A 20,178-nucleotide genomic window follows, 5' to 3' on the forward strand; every position below is an offset into this window, starting at 1 on the left:
GGGTCCCCTACTGCCAAAACACAAAAAGAATAGGAGTTTATGGACCAATAAAATTATTTTACAATTCTGTTTGAAATGTGCCATGGATTTCACATATGATGTTCGTACATTTGAAAGACACTTTTGAAAGCATTTATTTTTGACTGGCGGCAAGAGTTACTTTAGGATTTGTGTGAAAACACGTAGAGAACCACCTGCTCATCTCACCAAATTGATGTCATCAAACTAGACCAGGAGAAGAAGAAGAAAAAGAAAAATAACTGTGAGTTTAGAGAGGTTCTATCCTTCTTCCAGGATGAAAGAAGGAGCATTAATGTGGAGAAATCCAGTATAACTCTGGCCATGTGGAAAGTTGCAGCTACGCTTTGGGAGAAGAGATTCTGCTGTGACAATATGTGACTTCTCATTTGTAGTTATTTAATTACAAATTTTTACAAGCAAATAAATCTTACTTGACGGACATAGTCAAAACACACCTAATTATTTATCATTTGTGTGTGTGTGTTCTTGGCTCCATTAGCATGTCACTTTGGGAAAGGCAAAGTGGACCAGGGTGGAAACAGGGTGGAGTCAAACACTGTTTCCATCATGGGAGAAGAAGTGGAGGTGGATGAGGAATACAAACACCTTGGAGTTCACCTGGACAACAGACTGGACTGGAGACAGAACAGTGAAGCCGTTTACAAGAAGGGACACAGCAGACTGCACTTCTTGAGGACGCTTAGGTCCTTCAATGTCTGTAGCAAGATGCTGCAGATCTTCTACAAGTCTGTTGTTGAGAGTGTAATCTCTTCAGCCATCGTCTGTTGGGGTAGCAGCATCAGAAGCAGGGACCTGAAAAGGCTCAACAGCCTAATAAAAAAGGCTGGTTCTGTTCTGGGGACGACTGTGGAACCACTGGAGGAGATAATGCAAAGAAGGATTCTCCAGAGAATCAAGAAAATGATGGACAACCCTGAGCGTTCTCTTCACAAGACTGTCCAACAACGGAAGAGTGTCTTCAGTCAGAGGCTTCTTCAGTTTGGCTACAACACTGACCGCTACTGGAGATCCTTCCTGCCAACAGCCATTGTAATATACAATAACTCTTTGATGACCTGATTATTATTATTATTCTGAGCTACCACAGCAATCAATTTCCCTCTGGGATTAATAAAGTATTTTTGAATTGAATTGAAAATAACCTTTTATTGCCCATTCACTTACCAGTAGGGGATGATACTTAGGCTCCCTACGCTAGCCTGGGCACCTGCTAATGCTATCATCCTTGTTGAACAAGAGGAAAACAACAAAGAAGCATGAGCACGCATGTAATATTCCAGGATGTACTGGGAATTCCCAGCTTTTGTCCGATCCAACAAAGTACGGCTGCACACTTCCTTGTCTAAGCTACACACACGTGCACACGCACACACCCTCCACCTCCACCTCATTCATAGAGCCATCAGGGCAAACTGGCCAATGAACATGTTGCTCATTTACTATTCATGTCCTGACAGAGTGGGCAGGGCCAGCCAGTCTTTCCATTGTAGGGTTGTGTTGGACCATTTATCAAGGCTCCTGCGTCATTGTGAGCCCCAACAAAGTTTGTTATGCTATACTAAGTAGGGATGCACTGAAAATTTGACCACCAAACGTTTTCGGACAAAAATGACCCAAAAGTGTATCTTTGGTTTTTGGCCGAGACACCAAAATCACCCAAACAACACAGCTGAAACAGGCCGTCAGGTGAACCCTGTTTTTGCTCCGCCCCATGTGGCAACTTGCTCTTTGCTTTGTAAAAATGGAACATTTTGATTTCAAAAGTCAAGGTTTTCCCCTTTTAGTAATGCTGTTATGATTACTGGAATATTCATATCAAATATGTGACACACTTTTTACTTTCAGTTTCACATTTACTAGTCTGCCAACTTTTTTTTTTTTTTACATTCCCGCTACCATCCTTTCTACACCCACCATGTCCTGAACACGGTGAAATATGCTTTGGTTCATGTGTGAAGCGTGTTTACTGTCATGAAGCACACAGACTTTGTTGCAGCACGCAGCAACTCCCTCACTATATGAGTGAAAATCTTCATCAGAGGTGAATATTCCTCTTCAGAATCAGAGTAATCCATTACCAGACAAAGAGCTTTGTCAACAATGGACAGACCTGTCAGCATAGGGAGCCTGAGTCACGCACATCTTCTTCTGGACCACGGGTCCCTGAAAGAACGAAAAAATGAATGCAAGTCAACGGGGCTAAAAACGCTATTTTCTAATTCCGCTTGTTTTGTGTCATGGATTTCACGCATGATGTCCATGAATTTTAAAGAAGCTTTTTGATACCAAGAACGTGCTTATTTTCTAACAGGGTGAAACGCTATTTTAGGTTTTGTGTGAAAATAAGTCCAGGACTACAAATGCGCTTCACGAAAGTGACGTCATCGAACCAGACACGGAGGAAACTGAGGGAAAAGGGCTGTAAGTTCAGCAAACTTCCCACAGGAGGAAAGAACCACCATAAATCTGGTCATGTGGTAAGTAGCAGCTACACTGGGGGGAGGAGCTTATGTGGTGATGTCACATATGCGACGTGCCAATTTCTGGTGTAGTCATGCTAATTATTAACTTTTACAAGCTGATAAATCTCAAAGTACGTGACAGGCGTGGTCGAAACACCCATCATTACTTTTCATTTAAATAGCGGTACAGCATTTGTGATCCAGGGCGTAAGGCAGAGTGGATTAGAAAATAGCGTTTTTAGCCCCGTTGACTTGCATTCGTTTTTCGTTCTTCTGGGGACCCGTGAGCCAACCGGAAAGAGAGGAGACTTAGGCTCCCTGTTGTCAGTTTCTCCTCTAATATAAAATAATATTCATACGGGAACCTCCGACGGGGCAGGTTTCAAACTCAACAAACTCTGAATATTTTAATAGAAACTTCCAAATGTGTTGCTCAGATTGAAGTTACACATCTCTACTTTCATCTGGTGTAAAGTAATAACTTCATGAGGGATTATATTTGCAGCTGTGGCACAAATATTGCAACTTTGGCTCTTAAAGGTTTAATTTCTACAATCCTCAGCAGGCCTTTCAGCGATAAGCCTGTACATTTATGATTATTATTTAAATTTATGTATCAGTCATTATTATTTCATGCACACAAGTGGCGTCAAGTGAAACCTTTTATTTAGAGTTTTAATTTATATTGTACATTGTTGTTATGTCAGCACTAAATAAATACTGTCATGGTTGTGTAACTGATTTATTGCAATGCCTTGATTTTAGTGAGGTTAGTACACATCATAGCCATAAATTATATGGTTCTAATTATTGACATAATTTATTTCTGCGTTTCGGTTTCAACCTTGGTTTCCTCATTTTCGGTTTCAGCCAAGATTTTTCATGTTGGCACATCCTTAACATGAAGTCTCAGGAAACAGTTTCTAATGTAAGAAAAAGATGGCACTGTGGCAGTGCACATGGAGATGGAAGTCTGTGGCGGAGCGAAGAGTGGACGGAACTGTGGGAGCACGGCCGGCACAGCTGTGGTGCATTTCCAATCAGAGGGATGAGGGATTTATAAACCGGCAACAGAGAAGCGGCAGACTGAAAAGACACAGAGAACAGACTGACGGTGACTGAGGTCACGACCCTTAAACAGAGTTATTGAACACAAAGCTGAGTGGTGTGTGAAGCTGGTGTATATGGTTATTGCTCCAGGCACTTTAATGTCAGCTTAAAAAATGCCTAGAGAAGAGTAGATGGATCATTTTCCCTATATGTTCAATATTGCTACATTTACCAAAGTAACAGACATTTTAAGATTAATTTATTGTATTTGTTGAGGCTGTAAAAACAGCTCTTCACAGCCATGCCAGCTAGAGAGCAAATATGGCCTAATTGGGAAAATCACATCCATTTTTGGTCGTTTATCTGGGGTCAGGTTGCGGAGGCAGTAGCCTAAGCAGGGAGGCCCAGAATTCCTTCTCCCCAGCCTCTTGGGTCAGCTCCTTCAAGGGAATCCAAAGGTGTTCCCTGGCCATGAGACATAGTCCCTCCAGCGTGTCTTGGGTCTTCCTTTAGGTCTTCTTCCAGTTGGACATGCTCGGAAAACCTCGCCAGGGAGGCATCCAGGAGGCATCCTAACTAGATGCTCGAGCCACCTCAACTGGCTCCTCTCGATGTGGAGGAGCAGCGGGTCTACTTTGAGCCTCTCCTGGAGGATCAAGCTTCTCAGCCTATCTCTTAGGAAGAACCCAGCCACCCTGCGGAGAAAATTAATTTGGGCACTTGTATACGCAATCTCATTCTTCTGGTCACTAACGGTAGCATATAGTGTGAGCAGTACATATGTGTGTGTGTGTGTGTGTGTGTGTGTGTGTGTGTGTGTGTGTAACTGTCACAAGTTCAAGAAGTGATTGATTAATCTAATAATAGAGTTGTTTCAGTGTCAGCAACCAGCCATTGATTATGATTTGCTGCGTAGCCGAGACTTGAACGATGACTGGGTGAAGTTGCGAGTGAAATGATGAGATGGCTTGACAGTCACTAATAGACAGTTATTATGCTTGAAATGTTTCTGTGGCTTACGTGGATGGAAATACGTGGAAAAGTAATGAACTGAGCTTGTGTGGAAGGTATGCTCTGAGCTTGGCACTTTTGCTGTTTTGTGACATTGATTGGCAGCTTATTAGTTAAGATCCAAGGACTTACTCTATAACCCTGGTTTGAGCTTTAAACATAAATGCTGTTACTGATTGATTCAACATGGATTCTATATGCATTTTAGCTTTTAGCATTTTATAGATATCATTTATATTAGAATACCAGTATTTTTTTATTTTGCTGAAAATGCTTTTCTAAAGTTTTATTGTGTGTTTTCTATGTTCTCGACAACCATTAAAAAGGCAGCCGCATTAAAGTCCAACTGTTTCTTCTTTCCAGACCTCGACTACGCAGTTTCTCATTAGATCCTTCATTCCTCTGGCATTTTCCCCTCTTTTTACTGACCCACTTGGACATTGTTTCAAAGATGCTTAAAGCACACAAGGTTTCATTTGAGGAAAATGTGTATTTGAAAAGACGCAGAAGAATTGTCAAACACCACGCAAATGAAACTCCATGTAGGAGAAATGAAACCCCAGCGGTCTGCTCTGTGTTTGCAGTCAAAGGAAATTATTGACTGAGCAGAGCTGCTTGGTTGATATTAATTTGTCTGTGCATGAATGCGTGTGTGTGTGTGTGTGTGTGTGTGTGTGTGTGTGTGTGTGTGTGTGTGTGTGTGTGTGCGCGCGCGCGCGCGCGCATGCGCATGTGTATGTGTGTGTGTGTGTGTGCACTGACAGGCGTTTCTCAGACAGCGGGTGTCCTGAGTCAGGAGTCCTCTGTGGAGTCTCTTGTTTGGCAGTAAATTGCCTTTAGAGGGAAGTACTGGCTTTACTGTAGTTTGAGAACATCTTGTGGTTTTTGTCTTATTACTCCACATCATTAAGGGGATTTTAGGGGCTTCTAATAAAGATGCATTGATTCATGATTTGAGGGCTGATATTGATTTCCAGCTTGGTACAAAATCCAGTCAGCTGGTTCCAAACACACATTCACTGTTTGTCTAGTTGTCTCGTCAACACTAACAGGCTGCACGGTTCTTTTCGGGTTCCCACTTCCTCCTCCTCAAAAGCAGCGATGACCTGATCGACATGTTCTGTAAATGTTTGTTTGTTAGCAGGCACTTGTCTTGTAAACTGCACACATTCCAAACATCTTTGGGCAATTTAGAATTGGGCTTTTCTTTGACTCCAGAGCAGATAGTTACTCAAGTCCTTTATTTTAAAAAGTCCCGAGCAGCGAAAGTGCTATTGGTTTTGATCTCTTTATTATTTTTCTTCCACCAAATGAATCGGATCTTTAGGGGCCTTCGCGTATTCAGTAGGGATCGGGGTGGAAACATTTTACCAGCCACATGTCTAACATTTGCCTCGTTACCGGCTTCTATCTCCGCTCTGAGGGAGTTTCTCTCAACTTCAGTTTTGTGCTTCATAAACACTCTGGCTGCTTCTCCTCACACCAGTTTACTCCCTTCTTTTCACCTAATCCACAATGAAGGACAACAAAAAAACTGATTACATGATGTCCTCTGATTTTCACACCAACTGTCAGAACTTTAATAGCAAAATTACTGACCACTGTGTGGCTTAAGACTGAGTTAGCTAACATGTTATAATTATCTGACTAAATGTAATAACACACAGTGATACTATAGTAGTATCGTACAGGAAAGTACTGCCATCGTTTAGGTACCTTGTTGCAGACTTTTAACACATTACTAACAACCTGAAGCAATATGACTGTTTTTTATGAGAAACTTTAACACTTAATCTCTAAGTGAGCAGCTTATTTAACTCTCTTTCAACTAAAAGGAGATAAACTGATATAGCTGTATAATCCTAAATAAAGTGTAATTCTCTTGTGAGGAACATTATAGTTGATTCATTTTTTTATTTTTAGTCCAGCTCTTATAGTTAAAACCATCATAAACTCCAGAGGCAAGTTTATTCTGTGGCTCGTTACAAAATATAAAGAGAGGTGGTGAAACGGCTCTTTCACTTGTAAATGAAGCAGACCCCTGCTCTGTTTCCCCACTGCTCCACACCAGCTCTGTGAAGCTGACCCCCGTCAGCTTCAAAAGTGGAGGCAAATACCATAGGCTGCTCGTTTGTGCTGATTTGTGCAGGTAAAACTGACGTTTGTGCTGCTATGGTTTCTGAGATCTTAAACTTTATTTAATAGGTCATTCAGAGGTCACCATCCCCGCGGACTGCTCCAAACTGCTCCAAAATGGACCACAGCAGTCTACTTTTTTAGTGCTTCGTTTGTGCTGCTTTGTGCTGATTTGTGCAGGTGAAACTGACGTTTGTGCTGCAACGGTTTCTGAGATATATGCTTGACAAGGTTTTTTCAAATACCATGTGTGCCTTTTATTCGTAAATGAGTTTAATAAAGTTTTGCAAGAAAACCTGTCTCCTTTATGTTTTTAAATAATCTTTATTTGTTGAACATATACAGTAGTAATCAATGTTACTTTTACAAATATTTTTCTTTCATCAATATGAGATATCAGTCAAAAAATTATAAGTACACCACTAGGATTTAAACACCCACCACCAATCTCCAAGGGCTACCCTTCTTAACCACCGTCCCACAGACCCTGCTGCAAATACTAGTACAAGGGCAAAACATAGCACAAAGAAAAACTCTTATTTTATTTTTTTTACTTTGTTGTGAGCAGAACAATCACCATTTACATGAATGTCTTTCCACAAACGAACAAGCTAGCAGTGTTGCCATCAATACAAAGATTTTGGTTGGAAAAAAAGTGTAAAAAGTAGGTTTTTATTGGATTTGTTTTACTACCCATGGTATTTTCTGCACAAGGTAAGAGAATTGAAATTAAACTATACATGCTAAGTTAATACAGGATGTAGTACACATTAAAATCCACTAACAAGCCAGAAAGTGTGATTTTTTTTTAAACATTTAATATTTTTAGAAACAGATGCTTTTATTTGCTAATTCAGGAAAACTTAATTAGGCTTAATAAAGCAATTCAAAAATAGCCAGGACACTGAACAAAAGTGCTATACAGTACATGTTAAAGTATAAAACAATATTCAGACAGAATAATAAAAACAATTAAATAGCATTTAATTTAATTACATTACATTTTAATAGCACTATGATAAAAACAAATGGTCAAATATTTCTATGTGTATATTGGTGGAGAACTGGGTTTTTCTATGCTGATTATATAGCCTAGGCACCATTTGATCCATCCTAATCTTACTTTCTTTTAATTCTGATTTAGATGCCTCGAAAGCCATCTGTAGACAGAGACTCACTTTTTGAAACCCTTTGCAATTCAAAAGAGGCCATATTCCAAAATGGCAAAATAGCCACTCCAACTGCCCCAGTATGGACAGAGATGAGTCATCAGCTAGAAGACAAGATGTCAGCAAGAGCCCTGTACACCTTTGTGAAGCTGACCAGATATAATATCTGGTCAGTTTTGGAAATCACTGATCAGGAAAGTGATGGTGAAACAGAGGTACATTCAGGTGACATTTCCTCTGCACAGGGCAGCAGTAGCTCAACAGGTTGAGCGGGTTGTCCAGTAATCGGAAGGTTGCAGGTTCGATCCCGGCTCCAGACAGAGAATTCTGCTGTTGTGTCCTTGGGCAAGACACTTAACCCCCCTTGGGGCCTGCTGGTGGTGGTCGGAGGGACCAGTGGCGCCAGTGCTCGGCAGCCTCGCCTCTGTCAGTGCGCCCCAGGGCAGCTGTGGCTACATCGTAGCTCATCACCATCAGTGTGTAAATGTGTGTGTGAATGGATGAATGATACACTGTAGTGTAAAGTGCTTTGGAGTCCTTACTCTGAGAGGCGCTATACAAGTGCGGGTCATGTATCATTTACCTTTCTAGGACTGGGTCAAGTTCATTCCAGAAAAGGTTAAATATAAGGACAAGTTACAGCATTTGTTGCATTGTTCAAACAGGAAGTGAAAGTGGAATACCCTTGTAGGGGGTGACTTGCTCTTTAAGAACCACTCACCTCAAAGAGTGGAGGGGGCTGGGGGGGTGGGGTGGGGTGGGGGTCCCTCTGATGTCTTGAGAGCTAGAGGTGCACGAGGTGTTCACGACAGGCTGAATGAACTATTCTCTACAAGGACTCAGCTCCCCGTTAAAGAGCCGTTCATAATATTGAGTTTGTTCATCAACGCCACGTCACAAGATGGTTTTTCATTTTTAATTGGTGGGAGACGGGTCTTTTGACCATGCACAGGTTTAATTTGATCACGAGCATGCTAGCCTGTGTAGTCTCATGTTCTGGGTAAGCGCAGGGATACTGTTGCACAGAAGCAGAGAGAACGCAGACATTCGAGACAAAATGGCACTAGTTACCCATTTGCCTCAGCAGCATCACAGAGGATTAGGTTCCTGTTTGACGTCTCACCTCACTGGTGAAGGCCTATGCTGACAGATGTTGCTCCTGTATTGCCTCTACTTGTTTCTGGATGCTATATTTGAAAACTGTGAGTTTAGGCAGACTTTTCCTGCCATATAATCTGTTTTGGTGACTATGAAAGCAGTGTTGCACTGATGTCATGATGCCAGTCTTAAACTGCTGCTTTGTGACAGTTGTAGCTTCTTTCAATGCTGAGGGAACTTTTCTCTTTAAGTCAGAAAAACTCCTAGCTGTGTTTGTCTGAATGAGTAAAAACGGGTTGTTGTGCAGTTCTAGCATCTGCGGTCTTGTCTATATTATTGTTGTTCTATACTTATGAAGATATAGTCCCTGTTTAAGAAATAAATATGTTATTTAGTGACACTGCTTTGTGTACCATGCAATACATTCTTTACTTTCAACATATTATAACATATTGCTAACGTTAGTTTTCAAAACTGCAGATTTAACATACTTCATGCTTGGAAGTAGACATTTCAATAAGCATATTATATTTCTGCAGACTCCAAACTGCACTGGGGTTTTATGTCTGAATAGAAACAAGGAGCATTGCTGCTTTCTTTGTTTAGGATTGCCATTCAGTCCTTGTAAACATTGACAGGATGGTGATAGGGTCTTGGCATATCTCCATAAACACAAGGGGTGGATGTGACCTCCAAGCTGCTCCCCTCATTTGGTTGAACCGAAGAAGAAAATTCTCCAGTTTTGTTTTTTGTCACTTTAACAATAAATGTTGAAGAAGTGCAAAAAAGATATGGGTAATACTTCATGGTTTTAAGCTTTAAAGACCAAGGTCATGCATTTTAATACAATTTGCAGTGGTCTCTTTTGTAAAAAAATGCCTCGTGAAAAGTCCATCGATGTGGGAAATTTGCTCTCGTGCCATTGTTTCAGGATCTAGACGTTAGTCCTAGGAGAGGTGAGCAGAGCACAACAGGATTTGGAGTCTTATTTCCTGATAATTGGACATCTCTCCTCTGATTGGCTAACAGCAACATGACTCTACCACTGGCTCTGTTTGCTTTGCAACGCTGATGTTTTATTTACACAAATAACACAAGACTGAAGGAGTTCTGCCGTGTTGTGGAGTTGCTAATGCTAAAGGTTAGCTTCTGCTAGTCAAGACATGCTCCGTTTTTTCATGGATGTTTGTTCCACAACTGCCTTCCTCATTTTTAGCCAAAATGGCTGAGTCCATTAATGCAAATTTTCAGTGTGATGTGGATCCGTCTGACTTTTTCTGGCCTGAGTGTTTCCTCGTCTTTTTCGTATCGATGGCTAAAGCAGGAAAAAGGGGCAGAAGACTATTTTCACGTTCAGCCTGCATGTGAAACTCAGAGTGGTCGATCATATTTTAAAAATGACAAGCATAAAATAGTTTCTCAGTGAACTTGGTCTTTAAATTTCTTATTGCGTTTTATGTCTTTGATATTGGATAAAACACTCACAGAAACACCAACAAGAACAAATCATCTTCATGTTTTAAACCTGCTTATAACACTTTGTGTGTGTGTGTGTGTGTGTGTGTGTGTGTGTGTGTGTGTGTGTGTGTGTGTGTGTGTGTGTGTGTGTGTGTGTGTGTGTGTGTGTGTGTGTGTGTTTGTTTGTCTTTTTAAGGAGGGGCAAGAAGCACAGCATCATTCTTCGAACACAGCTTTCAGTCAGAGTTCATGCCTGCATTGGTAAGTGACAAACCAGACTCCACTGTAACCTGGAGATATTTTAGTTTAAAAGTATCAAAAAAAGTCCTGAAAGGTTGTTGTAGGGCATTATTGCCACATAAATGATAAAACATTTGAAATGGGAAGTTTTACTGGGTGGATTCTCACACGAGCCAGGGTGGTAACAGATGGGGGCTTGTCCGGGACTCTAAAAGGTTTATAGTTACAGCTCGGTTCCACTGTGGGGTGCAGGACAGTGCGGGGCAGGTCAGATTGCTGTTTTGTCTGTCCTGATACAACCAATCCGCACCACACCCTTCCTGAGACATTCATGGGCTCCTTCAGTTATAGGTTCATAAGACAATGGAGCGATACGGCTAGGGCGGAGCGGCGCCATCAAAACAACACGGTCCACTGATTGGGGGACAGAAATACATCACTACTTGCGACAAGCAAAACAAACCCTGGAGTTCCATTGTTTGTATTTTCATTAGTTGTACACAGATGTGAGAAAATGCCAGTAGCAGCAAGATTTGGTCAGCTTCAGAGCTCCAAACATTCCTTACCACCGTCAGCGTTAGCCACATTCAGGAAGAGCTGCATGGATCATAAGGAATTAAAACGTTTTTAAAGAAGTTTCTCAGGCAGCCCGAAGATTCCAACGGACGTCGGAATTATGTCGGGCCTAGCTGAAGAAATTTAAAGCCCCGGTTGTGACGTTCCCTCCTTCACCATAGAAATGCTGCCTTGAGGTCCTCGTTGAACTTGCACAGTGGCAGCTGTGTGACAGAGTCAAAAATCCCGATTTAAGTGACAATTAACAGCATTTCAGCTGCTTTTCTAAACAAAGATCTGGCACAGTCCAGAGAGAGTTATCGTGTCCTGTGTCCTTTGAGTAATGTGAAGCAACTAGCACAAAGAGCTGAGTGAAAACATATGCAAACACGCACACGCTCAGCATGTGCGCAGACACATGCATGCTCAATGTGATTCAGATGTTGGCTTTCAGATTTTAGTTTAAGTACACTGGCCTACGTGTTCCACCTCTTTCTGGAAAGACACTGCTGATAAGTAGGTGTTATTTGTTTTTGCTAACTTGTTCAATGCTTTTTGTATTGCATCAAATAAATAAACAAGCTATTTAGACGTAATTAATGAGCAGAGTTTGTTAGGAACTCTTTATGTTTGGATCAGTAGCAGAAAAAGGAGGAAAACATAATCTTCCTAATCACTCCCTCCCTCCTACTGTGCAGAAGTAACCCAAGATCTGCAAAGGTTATTAAGCTGCAGACTGTCTGATTTGTATTCTTGGCTGTTTTCTCTTTTTGCAGTGAAAGAAAAGCAGACACAGACACTTTTTATTCAGATGAGGTTCAAACGATCTGAGCACATTCTGTGGTATTAGATTGTACCTACTGATGCATGACGGGCTCAGACGCTCATTAAAGTATTGTGAGATGCAGAAGAATTGACAAGTGGATCAAGTTTGGTCATGTGGATCACGGAGAGGGTTTATTTGTGATGCTATTGCTATGTAACTGATACTTAAAATATTTTAATAATTCTTAGCTTATTTAAGCAACATTGCCATTGATCATGTTGTTGGGATGTGTTCACTGACTTTATAACCAAAGTGTTGGTGGAACAGGTCGTCGTTCATTATGGCTGCATTGAAGATCTCTGGCGTTTACCCGATTCCAGCCCGCTGGTGCCTGGCTTGGCTTAGAGGAGCCTGGGGAGTGACAGACAGACTCGCCACTCTCCTCTAAGTGGATGATGACCCTCTTTATCTCTAAGTTGACGGCCACCTGTTGCCCCTCACCTCGACTCACTGGCTGATCTGAGGTGGTCACTGCTACTGTAACTTGTCCAGACATTTGAGTCTAATTTCATCTGACGTTTTGAGCCACTGAGTGCAGAATATTAGCTTTTTAAGCTCCAAATGGGAATTAGTTTATTCAGAAGAAAACCAGTAGTGTTCATGAGGTTGAGACGTGGGCTGTGTGACTGAACAGTGAAGCGCTACACGTTTTAGTGACCTTTGTTTTGTTTTTTTGCTTTTATATAGTATAGAAATGAAGATCAAGCATAAGTGCAGGGTCATAAGAGCAGCCCTTTATTTTTGTCATCAAAATGATCATGTCTTATTTAAACGCACCCTTGTTGATAATTCTGTGCCGCACTAGCACACCCACGTTGTTAAGATGTTTATCCCAGAGACTCCCTCTGCGAACATGAGTAATGAGTTGGTTTCAACTGTGTTTACTCTAATCTGTGTTATTTTGCACTGGTTTGTGGAAAACCCATTGCATGTATTTGGAGGTTTAATTAAGTAGTTCATCTTTTGGTGTTGTTTTCTGGTTTTTGGCTTCTTCCCCCCCAAGTTTACACAAAACAGAGCTTTGTTTGTCTCTCGCTCTCTCTCTCTCTCTCTCTCTCTGTGTGTGTGTGTGTGTGTGTGTGTGTGTGTGTGTGTGTGTGTGTGTGTGTGTGTGTGTGTGTGTGTGTGTGTGTGTGTGTGTGTGTGTGTGTGTTAAACCGCAGCAGGGCTTAATCCAGGCTTCCCTAATCATAGTCATTAGCACTCACATACATATGTCTCTGCAGGGGCATGGACTGTGCAACAAAGAGAAGGAAGAAAATCTGTCATCCGACGAGCTAATGGTTTATTAAACTACTTGACAGATGTCCTTCTGCAGTGATTTTTGATTATAATGAACTTCCATAACTCATGTTCTGTGCAGCAGCATCATAAAAACCTACCTCATCGCTCATGAACAAAGCTGAATGGCTCATGAAAGCATTTATTCTTAAAAACCTTGGTTTATTTGAGATGTTTCTACTAAAGCAAACCTTCCACTATTTCTAATATTTTGAGCACAAGGAAGAAAAGGTCCATTACAATTTATGTGAGAGAAATACTGAAAATATCAAAAATATAAAAAAAGTTGTCTTGTCTATTCTTTCAAGATAAAAAGTATTCTAATTGAGTAAAACTATAAAATATATAGCATTGTATGTACAGCTTCCTGATATTTTAAAACCAAATTGCTTAATTACACTATAAATGTTAACAAACATAAATTAAAACAGACATTTGTCAGCTCATCAAGAAAGTTCCTATAAATAAGATCTTTTCAAAAATGTTTGATCAAAATCTAAGTTTGTGTGATTGTTTGACGCAATAGTTGTGTGTTTGCTGTAGGGCTTGGTGGAATGTTTAAACGGCCTCAGTTTGGAGAGACAGAGATTAGTTGTGTGACTGGACTGACAAGCTAACTGCTAGTCACAACAGGGCCCTGACAATGTGCATCATGGTCATATTAAAGCAGCTCTGTTTTTTAGAAGTACCATAATTGTTTACATGCATGCAATTTAGATGCTATAAACTTCACATTATCTGGGAGTTTTCATAGAATTTGTCATTGTTTGTAAGAGCAGCTAGATTTCTAGTGCTCTGGTCCAGCATGAGACTTAAAGCAGGAATGATGTTCATTAAGTGTTTATTTGAGCCTACCGATGTTTTGAGATGGTGGCGGTCCACTTTAATAATGACTTCACTCTGACTAAATGTTACTGTCCAATCAGAACTCGCCCCTGTTTCGGTAGTCTACGAGCTGTCTAACAGGTCGGATGTTAACTGTTCGTCAGCTTTTCACAGAAGCCTGCTTTAGAGCAACCAGAGCTCCATAAATAATCAGAGCTGTGTATATTTGTTTGACCGTCATCACAGCTCTGGATTTAGAGAATAAATGTCACGTGTCCAGCTCTCCCTGTTAGCTTCAGCTACAGTCTGTGTATACTGTTGTCTGTAATCGTTGTTGGTGGACTAGATGTGGGATCAGAAGCCTGATTAAAGCAGTTCTGTGCTTATTTTGGTTTTTCCACAAGTACCGTGTGTCCTTGCTTTGTGTGTAATGTTGTCTCAGAGATGTTCTGAGTTCCCATGATGATGTGTCAAAGATCCTTTTTAAGGACTACATGAGTGGGGAAATCAAGAATTAACCACGTTCTTAGTGTCAAATGGAAAAATCACTAGCATCTGATGTGAGACATGTTCTATTTGGCATTCAGAAATACCAAGAAAGAATCGTCTCTGCAAACTGGCGCAGATGCCACAAGTATTTTACATTCTTAGCATGAGTTCATTATTCTCAAAGGATTAAAACAGAGGGCAGCTTGCATGAGTGTGTTTTCCCTCAGTAAGAGCAGCTTCATCTGTCATCACTCTGATCCCAGCTGAGGAGTGACAGCTGTAATCAGATGTGACACATTCTTGGTGGATTATCTTTCTTGTCTTTTACGATCTCTTATAATCCCAGCTCAGGGCATGATTCATTGTGGCCGCTGTTGACTTTTGTTTCTGTTTCAGGCTATAATTTTGTCAGATTGGTAGTTTTAATCTTCGGTTTGACAACTGAAAACTCTGTGGTTGTTAAAATGGGTGCTGACGGGCACCGTTGTTTCTCTTTAACTATTCTTCCACAAACCACTCATGGTTACTGAGTTTATATGGCTGAATGGCATTGCTGCAGACGTACCTGTTTAATGTATGTATTGTAATATATGTGGGATGTCACCATGGTAACAAATTACGATACAACGGCCATCTGTTGTGTACATCACCAGAACTTTATTTTCTTTCACATTAAAACCATTCCAGTTACAATAATAGGGATGTTAAAAGCATCGATTCACAGAAACATCACAGTATTTCATGTTTTAATACCAAATGGATATTTTAAAGCTGTGTTTTATTAGATTTTTTTAATTTAGAATTGCCATGCTAACATTTTTTGTATTTTTTGTGTGCGTTCTATTCAAGCTCCGAGAGCTAGGTGGCAGCAGGTTTTTACGCCCTTTCTTCTGATGGAACAACGCGATCTTGCGATGTCTGAAAAATGCAAATATAGTCTGGTTTTTGTATCGTGGCATATTGCATTGTCTCCCCTGCATTGTGATCAGTGTTTGTTTTGGCAAGAAATTTAAATTTAGTTTTAGTCTTATTTTAGTGGACTAAAATATATTTCTAAAATAATGCAATTATTGTCCATTTCTGTAAAGAAAATGTTTACTACACTTACTTGAAACTATAAAGCTGTATCAAAAATTCGCATTTGGATTAATAAAACTATATTTATCATCCCCCCCATAATTTCCATATTTTGTTTGAATTTTCGTTACTGTCAATTTTCATTGTCTTGTGTTCGTTAATTCAATTCAAGTTTTATAAAGCGCCAAATCACGACAAGAGTCGTCTCAAGGCATTTCACATAATAAACACTCCAATACAGGTCAGTTCATTAAGCCAATCAGAAATAATGTGTCCTATATAAGGAACCCAGCAGGTTACATCAAGTCACTGACTAGTGTCACTGACTATACAGCAATCATCATACTAAGCAAGCATGCAGCGACAGTGGAGAGGAAAACTCCCTTTTAACAGGATGAAACCTCCAGAGGTTCCTGGCTCAGTATAAGCAGCCATCCTCCATGACTCACTGGGGATGGAGAAGACAGAGCACACACACACACACACACACACACACACACACACACACACACACACACACAGTAATGTTTCTATGGTTACATTGTGATTTCTTAGTAAATATTCTATTTGTTGAGAGATAAACTTTATTGTATTTATCCTAGTGAATCTATAATTAAACGGATAAACTAGTAGTAGCACATCCAACGTCAAGGAAACTAAAAGTTATTATCAGGAGAGGGAGAATGTTTAAGTGGTTAGCAGCAGTGTGCTAGACGATGGCCCCCTCCATGAGGCCACCACAGCTCAGCAGAACATCATTGTAACAGAAATGTTGATCAAAACTTGTCATAATTTAGTCTGTATAGAAGTGAACTCTTTATTTTTTATTTTGTTTTTGTTCCAAAAATAGATTTGTCATGAAAAAAACAAAAGTATTTTACCAAAGAAATTACCGGTATCACAGATTGTGATAGACGTCATATTGCCAGATTCTTCCCAATACACACCCCTCGAATACAAGACTGATGTATAATGAATGGTGATGCACCGATATGACATTTTGGGGCCGATACTGATATACTGACACTAATGCTTCTGAAATCAGCTGATTTTATATAGAATTAAATGATTAAAGCTGGATGTATGTTATTATGGACACACAACACACACACATTTAAGGTTCTGAGATGATTTAATTCACTGTTCACATGACTAAACAATCACACATACTGTATCCCCCTCACCCTCTGAAACAGGCAAACAAATGGAAACAAGGTGGAAAAAATATCGGTTGTCAATATCGACCCGGTTTTATTTATCGAATCGATGCTAATTTGTTAAAAAATGATTAACATCGGCCGATACCGATATTGATGCCGATGTAATGTCCATCCCTAATAATGAAGTAATTGTACTCAAGGTTTTGGGTGTTTGAACTATAGAGTCTTCCAGCTTTTATGGCTTTATCTAAGTTGTATGATTGCCAGGATGCACCTTTGGGTCTGTCTTCGTCAGTGTTTTCATAGCGAAGATCCTCGGATTTGCATCACACACTGGAGTCACATCAAATCAACAACATCTAACATCAATTCACGTGTGTGTGTGTGTGTGTGTGTGTGTGTGTGTGTGTGTGTGTGTGTGTGTGTGTGTGTGTGTGTGTGTGTGTGTGTGTGTGTGTGTGTATGTGTGTGTCGGTGTGTGTGTGTGTGTGTGTCGGTGTGTGTGTGTGTGTGTGTGTGTGTGTGTGTGTGTGTGTGTGTGTGTGTGTGTGTGTGTGTGTGTGTGTGTGTGTGTGAGAGAGAGAGAATCAGCCAGGAGGAGAATAATTAAAAACATTCACATCCCATAGCACCCATGGGACACAGAGGAAGATCAAGTGGTGTAGACTGTCGACTCTTTGACTCAAACAGACCTGCAAAATAGGATGATGGACTTGGAGTCACCCCTGGAGGCCAAACTAAACAACAAGGTGCCAAAGAAGAGAAATGTGAAGCAGCAGAAATGAAAAGTGAGAGGAATGCATCCCAGCTCGCTGCTGATTGCAAAACAAGATCACTTGAAGGTGTGATGGTATCACTCAGCTCGCACTTTAATGCACTTTGGTTTTATACACATCTTCTGTCTGGCAGTGAACCTTAATTCCATATGAGGTGAGATAACATGGCTGAGGACGATGTGTCGTCTCTTTGCAGGAGTACAAATGGTTTATTTCCACTTAAGAATTTGTTCCTAGAATACACGTGTAATTGATTTGGCATCAGGCCTGATTTTAGTCAGCACACAGACGTATGTCACCTAAAGTTTAAACTGCTAATTCATTCATTTGAATGCATGCTCACTTTCCAAAGGCATGCACACATTATGAAGCCATCTGTTTGTAGTTGTGAGGCCCTCGGTGCTTCTCTTCACCCGTCCTGGAGAGAGAGAAGCAGGATGGAGGCAAGAGGGCGAACATGCATGCTGCCTCTACCTTTAAACCTCTGTCAGAGAACAACAACACAGTTGCGTATTTAAAACAGACTCAAACCAAGAGCTAAAGCGGGATCTCGTGTGAACTGGACCACTCTGAGCTGCTTGGAGGTCGGTGCAGACCTTGTTGAAACCAGCAGGTGTGTAACATCAGTAACCACAGACTTTAAACATCTGTGCTGGTGGGGAAGAAAAGTTGGGACAAATCTCCGTCTGTTTGGGCACAAACCAATATTTATTTGTTCTCCGAGCAGAATTGTTTGCTGTTTTTCTCTGTGACAGTTTAAAGCTCGGGTTTGAGTCGCCGCTCCTCATCTTGTGTTGAAGTCGAAACGAAACACGGTGCGGAGCTAGAAACCTCTCACACTCATTTATATGAAGCCATTTAGTCGGAATGTATGGTAAATCATTTTTGAATACGTAGTCAGAAAGACAGTTGAATGTTTTGGTTTTTTTCCCAAAAATCTTTGTAGATTTTGAATGTTTGATATTTTTGCCTTCGAATCCACCGAAACTAAGAACTGGCATCACTTTTGTCCTTTGGGGAAATGTTTGTATTTGAATTTAGTGAAATAAAACTTTCTATTTTCAAAGATATTCTTTGTTTTACATCTCCTGCGTTCTCATGGCTAGCCTGCAGTATATTTACAACTTTTAGATGAGTTTTTAATATTCAGTATGAACATGTTAATCATTGTGCTATAAATGAAGAATACTGTATGCAAAAGCAAACCTCTGGAGTGTCGGTCCTGCTTTCAAACACTCTGACCTTTAACTCGGTGCCCCGCTGGCCTTCAGCCGAGTCCCAGTGGGCCGTGGAATTCATCTCAGAGCTGCACATGTCACGCTGGCTCTCTTTCTCTCCCTCAGCTTTGATGTTAGTGTCTTTGTAAAGGAAACATCTCTCTTCCTCTCTGCTTCCATCAGGAGAATATGAGAGACGTACAAGAAAACCAAAATACTTAATGTATTCTGTTTGTCATTACAGCAACTGTCACTCATCCGAAACAGGGTTGTTTTTTCTTCTCCCACCTTGGATCCTGTAGTGTTGTCACAGCTGGCGAGCTCTGAATCATTTACTATGACTGTTTTACTTTGAAGGAGGATTTATAGGATATTTGTTACATTCTTGTGCTGAGATTGATTAACTTTTTTTAGCTAACATCAGATGGAAAAAGGAGTTTAGACAGTACTGACAGTCGCTTTTACGCTGGACTGACAGATGAGAACTGATGGAGATTTGTTTTGATTTGGATCGATTTGCACCGCCAAATGTTTTGGTGCCCATATTTTTGTGTTTAATCTATGTTTTGGTATGTGGCTGTCAGTAATGGCGGTTCTGCCTCTGCATATTACCCATCTCTACGTATAAAACAACTGTCATACTATCTTTTTCATCTTTTGCAGCTCAAAGCTCTACAGTTTTAGTCTCCATGCTTCGAGGCATGATGAATAGGGAAACACCGATACCAGCATGTGTGCATGTACGCACATTCATAAAACCCCAAACCTATGGCAGCACGTTCACCCCTCAGTTAAGCAGGTGGAGCCGTGTGTAATGTTGCAGCAGATGGTTGCAGTCATTAGCCTTATCTCCAGAGTTTTGCTTCGGTCCAAGTTAAGCTGGTAGATTTCATACAGTAGCCTCAGGATCGGTTCACACAGCAGCAGCATCGTGCCCGTTTTTGACCCACCGAGCAGGCAGCCTTGGAAAAACCCATTTATGCAAACCACTTTTAAAAAATATACATTGAAAAGTCCAACCTCCTTTTTTATGGGTCCCATATAAGTGTGACAGAATCTGATGGAGTCACAAAAACAACAGATGCAATGGTTTCTGTCAAGCAGCCATACAAACGTAATGTTGCCTTACCTTTTCAAACTGTTGTTGCGACCCTACGACTCCCAACACAACACACCCAAGAAACTGTGTAACAAATTAGCTTGCTGGCTAATGTAGTCTGGCATTTTAATGGTGAAAAATGAGGCGGTTTTCAGCTTTCTTGGTTTATTCATTACTTGAAAATCCCAGCAGGTCAGAGAACCAACA

General features: G+C 40.7%; 1 protein-coding gene across 4 annotated transcripts in view; it reads left to right on the forward strand.

Moving 5' to 3' along the window:
• fhod3b (formin homology 2 domain containing 3b) overlaps nucleotides 1-20,178 on the forward strand; it is a 131,862-nt gene that overhangs the window by 17,854 nt on the left and 93,830 nt on the right. For all 4 annotated transcript variants that reach the window (XM_054740311.2, XM_054740313.2, XM_070551636.1 and 1 more), the window contains exon 3: nucleotides 10,623-10,687. In XM_054740311.2, coding sequence (XP_054596286.2) covers nucleotides 10,623-10,687 — 65 coding nt within the window. The remainder of the gene's footprint in view (nucleotides 1-10,622; nucleotides 10,688-20,178) is intronic.

The sequence above is a fragment of the Nothobranchius furzeri genome, chromosome 5 (genome assembly GCF_043380555.1).
Source record: "Nothobranchius furzeri strain GRZ-AD chromosome 5, NfurGRZ-RIMD1, whole genome shotgun sequence".
NCBI classification, from domain to species: Eukaryota; Metazoa; Chordata; class Actinopteri; order Cyprinodontiformes; family Nothobranchiidae; genus Nothobranchius; species Nothobranchius furzeri.